Here is a 10,371-nt window from a genome sequence, read left to right as displayed (position 1 = left end):
CTTTCTTTCTTTCTTTCTTTCTTTCTTTCTTTCTTTCTTTCTTTCTTTCTTTCTTTCTTTTGCTGTTTGTTGTTTTTGATGATGATAATGTTGTTGTTGGTTGGGGGAGTGTCTTTTTTTTTTCTAGATAGGGTTTCTTTGTGTAACTATGACTGTCCTAGAACTTGCTCTGTAGACCAGGCTGGCCTTAAACTCAGAAATCAGCCTGCCTCTGCCTCCCAAGTACTGGGGGTAAAGGCACATGCCACCATGCCTGGCTGTGTTTATTTCTTTATATATGCATTTATTTACTGGCTGGGGAGTGTGTGCCAGCCACAGAGACATGTGGAGGTCAGAGGACAATTTGCAAGAGTTGAATTTAGGTTGCCAAGCTCGATGGCGAGGGCCATCAAATGCTGATGCTCACTGACCCTAGAACACAATGTGTGTGTGTGTGTGTGTACTCACGTGTGCACCGGTTATAAAAGTGTGGTGCAAATGTGTAGCCTGAGATTGTCAGCTATCTTCTGAGTGTACATTGAGGCAGAGTCTCTCACTAAACCCAGAGCTCACGGATTAAGCTAGTCTGGGTGGCCAGCTTGCTCCCCAGGGCCTTTGTCTCCATTTCTAGTGTTGCTAGGTTACAGTCAGCATGCCTATGTGAGTGCTGAGGGCACCAGCTGGGATCCTCACGAATTAATTAATTAATTAATTAATTAATGATAGGATCTCATGTAGCTCAGGCTAGCCTTAAACCTGTTATATAGTCAAGGATGACTTTGAACTGCTGATGCCCCTGTGTCTGCCTCCAGAATACTGCGATGGCAGATGAGCATGCTGGGTTATGTGGTATTGGGGGTGGAGTCCCGTGGGTCTCCCATCTCCCTCTGGTCATTGGCCCACGAGGATGATGGGGCAGAGTTAATGAACAGGGCTTTGGATGGCCCATTATTATTACAAACAATAATAATGAAACACCAGAACCAGCTTCAGGGAGACACATAAACTTTACTCAGGGTAAATCAAGGGTTACATCATTTTGGGGTTAGGGGTAGGACTATCCACAGTGGGCAAAGGTCTAAAGGCTAACGGATTATGATGCCTCATTAGCATGGGGAGGCATTCCAGGAATCTCAAGTCCTAGCTGAACAGGTTCTTATTAGGACAAAGAAAGGTGAAACTGTAATCTAACCAAGGCTACATGACTTTCTGGTAGGTATAGGGTGTGGGGTCTGGGATCCCCAGAATGAAAAGAGGACAAGGGGAGCTTGCCATTTTCTGCTGAGCTCATAAGGCTATCTGACAATGGTAAACTTCAACAGGTGGGACCACAGAGTCCGAAGCTTCCTGCACACAAGGCGGTGTTCTGAGTCATAGATCTCTTTCCCGAGTCACAGCCCAGGAAGTTATATAAAGAGTTCTGCTGAGCAGGCCCCAAGACTCAGAACTTAACATAACAATGGTGCTTTCCAATTAACCTGATTTCAGACAGCATCAGGTTCTTCTGTCTGTCTTGGAAAGTACTTCAGTTGACTCTTGTCCTTGACTGGAATGTAGGATCTCCAAGGGCTTGGCTCTTCCATCTACCGAGAGCTGGGAGCCTCCACTGAGCCCCAGAGAGGCTTCGAAAATAACTCCTCAGACGTGGCTGCTGCTTCAAAACAAGAGCCTCCTGAGACAAGTCAGTGGGAGCTCAGGGTGAAAAAAAAAAGTCTGTAGGCATTGCTGGTTCAGCAGGAGAGCGCTGGCTGGTCTTCCTGTTTGACTCTTAAGATCCAAAACCAGGGGATGCTCTCTCACAGAAACACACACAATTGGGAATCGCTGTAATAACATGAGGTTTAATGATACTAGCGCACTAGGACTCTCTCGCATGCAGGCAAGAGAGCCCCGAACAAAACCTGGGAGCAGTTCTTATACAGAGTTCACGAGGGGAAACCACAAAGTCTGGTCTCTAGGTGACTCAGATTATGACAATGAGTGTCCTGGAATGTGTCTGTGTGCTCTGGGCCTTCCTCACCCACAGGTGGGTTCCCTCCCCTGTGGTCTGAGGAATGTTAATCAGCCTCTCCCTTTTTCCTCTGAATGTTAATCTAGCAAATGTCCTCTGACTAAGGAATGTGCCCCCACCCCCCGGGATGTATCCTGGGACAGTGGGATTCTTTTAATCTTTTTTTTTTTTTTTTTTTGGTTTTTCGAGACAGGGTTTCTCTGTGTAGACCGGGCTGTCCTGGAACTCACTCTGTAGACCAGGCTAGCCTCGAACTCTTGAACTCAGAAATCCGCCTGCCTCTGCCTCCCAAGTGCTGGGATTAAAGGTGTGCGCCACCACCGCCCGGCTGGATTCTTTTAATCTTAAATTCAAACTGAGACCGGAAAATCCTACATTCTAAAGGACCTGATTTCTGTTCTGCTTCCCAGGCTCCCTCCTCACAGCCACACACCCACACACATGCACAGAAGTAAAAAAGAAAGACAAGCCAGCTGCAGTGGTCCTTTAATCCCAGTAGAGGAGGCAGAGGCAAACTCTCTGAGTTTGAGGTTAGCCTAGTCTGTGTAGCAAGGACAGGGAAGGCTGTGTACAGATAAATCTTTAAAAGATAGAGGAGTCCTGGGACAGCTAAGGCACAACCTGCAACAGGGATCTGCCAGCTGTGGTAATGCGCCAAGCCAGGCCTGCAGCTTGTGCTTGTAAAAACAGTTCCGCTGACACACTCAGGCAGACTCTGCTGTCCTCTTGCTGCAGTGTCGGAATGTCCAAATGCACAGACTCCTCTCTGGTCCATCAAGCTTATTCCCAGACTGCAGGAGTCTCTTCCACCCACCCAGCTAGTTAGTAAAGACTTCAAACTCTGTAAAAACCCTTTCTCCTTCCTCTGCCTTCACAGCCACCATGACCCCTTGCTTTGTGTCTGGGAGCATGGTTTTCCTCACTCGGCACCTGAAGTAACCTCAATGCCAAGCCCTCATGTGCACTGGGGATGCTAACACATACAGGAGTAGAATGTTTGTTGATCGACTGTGTGAAGACACTGAGGTGTCACTCACAGGGCTAAAATCCCCATCTGTAAAGCAGTTGAGGGGCATTTAATACTCACCATGCTATGTACTGCCACCTTGGTCTAATTCCAGAACATTCTATCACTTTAATAAGATGCTGTCCCCATGAAGCAGCCACTCCTGTTCCCCTGGTCTAGCTTGCTGCCATTGGACATTTCTTTTTTTTTTTTGGTTTTTCGAGACAGGGTTTCTCTGTGTAGTTCTGGCTGTCCTGGAACTCACTCTGTAGACCAGGCTGGCCTCGAACTCAGAAATCCGCCTGCCTCTGCCTCCCAAGTGCTGGGATTAAAGGCGTGCGCCACCACCGCCCGGCTTCATTGGACATTTCTTATCAATGGGATCACACACCGTGTATGATTGAATTTTTTTTTGAGGCAAAGCCTTCTATGTAATCCAGGCTGGCTTAGAATTGTGTATGCTCAGCCAGCTAGATGGCTCAGGAACTAAAAGTGTTTGCCACCAAGGCTGGTGACCCCATGATAAAAGGAGGGCCCTGAGTCCTACAAGTTGTCCTCTGATCTCCACACAAGCTTGGTGGCACATACACCCACAAACCCACAAACACTGCCCCTCAGTTAACTTAATAAATAAATAAATGTAAAAAAGAAGTCATTGTTTAGTAGCCCAGGCTGGCCTTAGCCTAGCAACGGTCAGCCCATCCTCCTGAGGACTGGGATTGTAGGTGGGCCCACACTGCTGTTCCAGTTGTGGACTTGTGTGTGTGTGTGTATGCATATGTATGTGTGTGTATGTATGTATGTGTGTGTATGTATGTGTCTCTGTGTGTATGTGTATGTATATGTGTGTATGTATGTGTGTCTGTGTGTGTCTGTGTGTGTGCATGTGTGTATGTGTGTGTGTATGTGTGTATGTGTGTGTATATGTGTGTGTGTGTGTGGGTGCATGTGTGTATGTGTGTATGTGTGTGTGTATGTGTGTGTGTGTGTGTGTGGGTGCATGTGCTTGTGCAGGTGCTCCAAATGGAGGCCAGAGCAGGACATTAGTAATGAGACTTTGAGACAAAGTCTCTTCTTGAACCTGAAGCTCACAATTTTGGGTAGGTTGGCTGGCCATTGAGCTCCTGGCACGACAGAGGTTGGCCTCTGATCTCCACAGGTGCGATATGTAAATATTCACCCCACCCTATCCCCACCCCTGCCACACACACACACACACACACACACACAGCCCCCATACACACACATACATATACATATACATACACACACATACATACACACACACATATACATACATACACACACATATACATACACACATACATACACACACATATACATACATACATACATACACCTCCTACATATACTCCCACACACATACACATACACACACACACACACACACACTCCCCCTCACACACACATAGCATGTGCTCATACATCCTAACCTCCCACATGGGCTTTTGCAAGCCACCCCAAGTGACTGTCCCATTTGTTAAACTTGACAGCCTATGTCCCTCTGAACATGTTTCCCAGCATCCCCTCTGGCCTCGGTGACTCCGATGACTCCTTTTGTCCTCTCTGTTTTGTAGTCATTGAGTGGGAGATCGAGCGCGGCCTACTGAACTCAGCACGAGGGGACCAGGGAGCTACCGTCTTCCTTAGAGATGTACAGGACCTCAGTAAACACATCTTGGATGATTGCTCTCTGAAGATGGTGGATCGGCTGGCAGATGGCTGCCTGGACACCAATGCCCAGAGTCTTCTCAGTGGTCTTAAAGGGCGCATACTGGATGCTCAGCCTGGAGCCCTAAAGTCCCACCACCTGCCCTGGAGCCGCGACCTAGTCAACCCCAAGAACAAGGCTCATGCCCGTTACCTGAAGCAATTGAGTGAGCAGTTTGTGGCCAGGACCAACCATCAGGTCCTGGAGCAGCTGCGAGAGCTGGAGTTGGGCAGACAGGAGCTGGGTTGGCTCTACCAAGAGATCCGCCACCACCTCTGGCAGAGCACAGAGTCTACCAAGGTCTTCTGTGGCCACCAGGACCTCCTGGCCCAGCTTGGGCGGCGGCTCAGACAGGATGAGAGTCGGACACATACTCCCTTGGTTCTCTTTGGACCACCAGGCATCGGGAAGACCACCCTCATGTGCAAGCTAGCCCAACAGGTACCAGGGCTGCTTGGCCACAAGACAGTGGCTGTCCTGAGGCTGCTGGGGACATCAAAGCTGAGCTTGGATGCCCGAAGCCTCCTCAGGAGCCTGTCCTTCCAGCTTTGCTTGGCATATGGGCTGCCATTGCCCCCGGCCCAGGTCCTGGAGGCTCACAGCAGGGTGGGCCACTTCTTCCACACTCTCCTCCACACTGTGTCCCAGAGGAACTTTGAGTCTCTGGTGTTGCTCCTGGACTCCGTGGACGACCTAGATTCCAGACGCCATTCTCCAAGGGTCCCTTGGCTGCCGCTCAAGTGTCCTCCGAGAGTGCATCTCGTCATCTCTACGTGCTCAGGCCAGCAGGTGTTACACAGCCTGCAGCAGACCCTCAAGGACCCCAGCGCCTACTGGGAGGTGAAGGCCCTGTCTGGAAGTCAAGGCCAGCAGTTCATCCAGCTGCTGCTGGCTGCAGAGAGGAGGATGCTGAGCCCAGGACAGAGAGATGTCCTCTGGGCCAGCCTCCCTGAGTGTGGCCACCCAGGGAGGCTGAGGCTGGCCTTTGAGGAGGCCCGGAAGTGGGCCTCTTTCACTGTGCCAGTGCCTTTGGCCACTACAGCAGAGGAAGCCACACACCAGCTCTGTATCCGCCTGGAGGAGACACATGGGCAACTGTTGGTAGCTCATGTCCTGGGCTATATTGTGTCTTCCAGGTAAGTTTGCCTTCGTCCTCCTTCCTTCTCTCCTCCTGCCTTCCTTCCCTCTGTCCTTCTCTTCCTCCCTCCTTCCTACCCTTCCTTTCATTCCTTTCTCCTCCTGCCCTACCCCCCCCCCTCCCCCCCCCCTCCCCCCCCCCCCCCCCGTTTCTTTTTTGTTTTTGTTTTTTCGAGACAGGGTTTCTCTGTATAGCCCTAGTTGTCCTGGAACTCACTCTGTAGACCAGGCTGGCCTCAAACTCAGAAATCTGCCTCAAGTGCTGGGATTAAAGGCGTGCGCCACCACCACCCGGCTTGTTCCTCCCTTTCTTTTTTTGTTGGTGGGTTGTGCATGGGCAATGTGCACATTCTGAAGCCGGAGGACTTTGGCTGTCCAGCTCTCACTGTGCACACTACTCCTTTGAGACAGGTTCTCTTGCTGAGCCTGGATCTAGGCTGACTCCAGTGAGCCCAGCACTCCAGTCTCCAGGCTTGGGCCACACCCACACAGCCACACCCTGCCTTTGACTGGACCGCTGAGGATTTGCACTAAGGTCCTAAGTCTCCCAGAGCAGATTTTCCTTCCATCAGGCTGTGCGCATGCCCGCTTCCTTCCTTTGTTGCAGGGCTTTGGACAGAACCTGGGTTTGTGGACCTGAGGCACATGGCTGAGCCTGGGCCCCGGACGTGTATGTAGATTTTGTATCTTACTGCTTTGTTAGAGTTCATCAGCCCTAGAGTTTCCTGATGGGGTTTTAGGGTAGGGTTTTTAGATAGAGAATTCTGTGCATCTTATTTCTTTTTATTGGCTTATTACTCTGACTAAGACTTCGAATTCTGAGAGAAGACAAAGCGACACGCATGTCCTATTTTTTATTTCGGTTGGCATATGCACAATGGTGGTCACTTTGTCTCCTGTAGCTGTTGTTACCTCAGGGCTGTGGTGGTCCACTTCGACTGCCTTGACACATGGAGTCGACAGAGGCGCAAGTCTTAGGAGGTTTTGTCTGGCTCTGGCAGGCCTATGGGCATGCCAGTGGGCGTGTGTGTGTTCATGCATGTGTGCACGTTGTCTGTGCATGTGTGTGATGTGTGTGTGTAAAGCACACCTCTGTGTGTGTGTGCTCATGTGGGTGCATGCATGTGTGCATGTGTATATATATGTATCTGCACATGTATGTGCGACATGAGTCTGTCCATCTGTCTGTCTGTCTGTCTGTCTGTCTGTCTATGGGGGGAGGGTGCCTTGATTGTTCCTTGAAATAAGAGGATCTGGCCAGAACATGGTAGCAGCACACACATGCTGTGGGAGGGAGGAGCCAATTGAGCATAAGAGGCGAGCAGGTGGCCCAGGCGGGCACATTTAGTCCTCTCTGCTGGTGACAGTGGCTGTGCTCTAACCAGCTGACTACAGCAACTCCACCTGCAACTTCCTTGCCAGGTGGTCTGTGGCAGCCTGGTAGCCTCTCTCTCCTAATAAATTCTCAGGGCGTTTTATTACAAGGGCCATCACCTTCATCCTGGCCTTCCCTGCTGTATTGAGATGCTCGATTGTCTGAAGTTTTTAGTCCCTGGTTCAAGGTTGAGTTGTACTTCATTGCTTTATTATCCTTTTAGTTTTTGTTTGTTTGTTTTTTCAAGACAGTTTCTCTCTATAGCCCAGGCTACTCTGGAATTCACTAAGTAGACCAAGCTGGCCTTGAACTAAGATTCTCCGGCCTCTGCCTCTTGATTGCTGAGATTAAAGGTGTTTGAAACCACACCCAGCTCAATTCAGTTTTTGAAGATTTACTTCATTTTTATTTATGTGAATGCATGTGTCAGGAGGTAGGAGCTGTACACATGAATGCAGGTGCCTACAGAGGCCAGAAGAGGGTGTCAGATCCCCTAAAGCTGGACCCACAGACAGCTGTGAGAGGTTGTGAGTTGCTGGATGTGGGTGTGAGAAAACAAGTTGAGACCCTTTTTGCAAGAGTAACAAGCATTCTTAACTACTGAACCCTCTCTCCAGTCCTTAACTCAGAGAGGGGTGGAGGGCAGAGCTGGGGGGGGGTAAGGGTAAGGTACTGTGATCGTATATAGACACCTCCTGTGGTGACTGATCTCCATTGTCAATCTGACACCCCGGGCAGAGGAAACCTCAAAGGAGTGGCTGATGGGGAAGTCTGTGGAGGATTTTTTAAATCACTAGTTGATAGGCCCACCCCCATATGGGCAGTGTCAGCCCTGGGCGTTGGCTCCAGCCTCCAGGTCAGAACCTGCCTTGAGCTCCCTTCTGGCTCTCCTTAGTGAAGAACCATGTAGCAAAAGGAACATTTTCCTTTTGAGTTGATTTTCTTTTTTAGGCCTCATTATGTATTCTTGGCTAGCCTAGAACTCACTATGTAGACCAGGCTGACCTTGAACTCTCAGAGATCCTCCTGCCTCTAGTTCCAGAGGACAACTTGCTGGAGTCAGTTCTCTCCTCCCACCGTGTGGGTCCCACGTGGAACTGGGATGTTCGTGTCGGCAGCTGTTGCCTTCACCCTCTGAGCCATATTGCCAGCTCAGTATAGTAAGTTCTAGAATCTATATGCGTACCATGGACATACTACGTACTCTAGATGCTGCACAATGAACACAAATGTTTGTGTGTACTAAGTACATATTTCTAGCTATATCAGCTTGAGTCTTTTTATTTTTACTTCTTTGTTTGGTTGTTGTTGTTGTTTGTTTTTGAGACAGTGTCTCTCTACATAGCTATGGCTGTCCTGGAACTTGCTATGTAGACAGGCTAGCCTTGAATTCATAGAGATTCATCTACTTCTGTTTCCCAATACCTGCTACCATGCCCTGCTGTAAAATATTTATTCTTATAGTTGTGTGCATGTCAGCGTGCTGGTCTGTGCACCTCACTGTAGGTCATATCCTTCAGGAGCTGTCTGACTTGGGTGCTGGGAATTGATATCAGCCCTCTCTCCAAAAGGCTCTTTACTCAGCTATCTCTCCAGCTGTTAAAAAATTGTGCGTGTGTGTAGCCCAGGCTGTCCTAGAACTCACTATGTAGCCAAGGATGACCTTAAGCTCCTGATCCTCCTGGCTCCATCTCCCCAGTGCTGCGATAACAGAGGTTTGTCACCATACAACTGAGACCCCTCTGAGCCTGGAGAGTGGCCTGTGCATGGTTCTGCAGATGTGTATGAAGAGGGCGTGTCTGCAGTGACTTGCGCATCAGCCAGTCCTTGGTACTCGAGGGGTGTATTAGTCCAATGCTGATCTGGGTATTCCCCGACAGAAGCTGCCTACCTGCTCCCTCACATCCTTCTCACAGGTCACAATGTGCTACGCCCCCTCACCCATAGGTACGGTCTCTCAGAAGCAGAGCTGAAGGATGTGTTGTCTTTGGATGATGAAGTCTTGCAGGCTGTGTACCGGGACTGGACGCCACCCAGCAAAGAGCTACTGCGCTTTCCACCCTTGCTGTGGGTGCGGCTCCGCCGTGACCTGGGACACTGCCTGGTTAGGAGGCCGGTGGATGGCTGCATGCTACTGGCCATTGCACACAGGTAGGCCCTAAGAAGGGACGCTATCTTTGTGGGACCCTGAGAGCAAAGGCTGCCAACTAAATCCTTGACTTCCTTTTCTGGGGTAGTCAGGCAAGCTAGCACAAACCAGGTTCTAGTGTAAACTCTACATACCTAATTTGTTGGTTTTGTGCATTTATTTGAGTGTTTTGTGAGGTGCTATGGGACCCCAACCAGAGGCTCCACCCCTAGCCACACCCCCAGCCCCTCACTGGAGGATTCTAGGTGGGCCATACCTCATCGCGGGGGGGGGGGGCCCCCCCCCCCGTGTGTGTGTGTTACCCTCACCCGAGTTGTGTGCACATTGGAGGACAGATGTTGACCTCCGGTTTTTTCCTCTACTACTCTTTACCATGTTTTGAGATAGGGGCTTTCACTGAGGCTGAAGATCGCCAAATCAGCACATTGGCTGTGACTCCTAGACTTCTCTTGTTTCTGCTGCCTCCCAAGTGCTGGGGTTACAGGTTCTTCCCACCCCAGTGGGCTTTAATATGTGAGTTGGGATTTGAACTCAAATCCCTACGTTTCCACAGAAAGCACTTTATCCACTAACCCATTCTCTGGACTGATTTCCAGTTTTTGATTTCCCGTCATGCTTTGTTAAGTCGCTCAGACTGGTCTAGCCATATATGACTTCAACTTGTAACCCTCCTGCCTCTTGAATGGCTGCAATGACAGTCTTACACCACCACGCCGGGTCAAAGGTTCTTTTTACATTTATTTATTATTTTCTGTATGTGTGTGTATGGGTATATGGTGTGTGTGTGTGTGTAGGTCAGAGGACAACTTTGGTTAATTGGTTTTCTCCTTCTATGATGTATGTGGCAAGGATTGAACTCAAGTCATGAGGTTTGGCAGCAATCACTTGTACCCACTGAACCCTCTCATTGCCCCCAGTAGCAAAAAAACTTGAGAGAGAGAGAGAGAGAGAGAGAGAGAGAGAGAGAGAGAGAGAGAGAGAG

The 10,371-nt window shown here is 49.6% G+C and overlaps 1 protein-coding gene across 2 annotated transcripts in view; it reads left to right on the top strand.

The window, feature by feature from the left end:
• Nwd1 (NACHT and WD repeat domain containing 1) overlaps window positions 1-10,371 on the top strand; it is a 51,851-nt gene that overhangs the window by 7,699 nt on the left and 33,781 nt on the right. For both annotated transcript variants that reach the window (XM_028787806.1, XM_028787805.1), the window contains exons 4-5: window positions 4,595-5,864; window positions 9,188-9,391. In XM_028787806.1, coding sequence (XP_028643639.1) covers window positions 4,595-5,864; window positions 9,188-9,391 — 1,474 coding nt within the window. The remainder of the gene's footprint in view (window positions 1-4,594; window positions 5,865-9,187; window positions 9,392-10,371) is intronic.

The sequence above is a fragment of the Grammomys surdaster genome, unplaced genomic scaffold, assembly GCF_004785775.1.
Source record: "Grammomys surdaster isolate TR1022 unplaced genomic scaffold, NIH_TR_1.0 125672, whole genome shotgun sequence".
Lineage (NCBI taxonomy): Eukaryota > Metazoa > Chordata > Mammalia > Rodentia > Muridae > Grammomys > Grammomys surdaster.
Note: the sequence above shows the minus strand (reverse complement) of the source record. Positions and strands in the feature narration are given on the sequence as shown.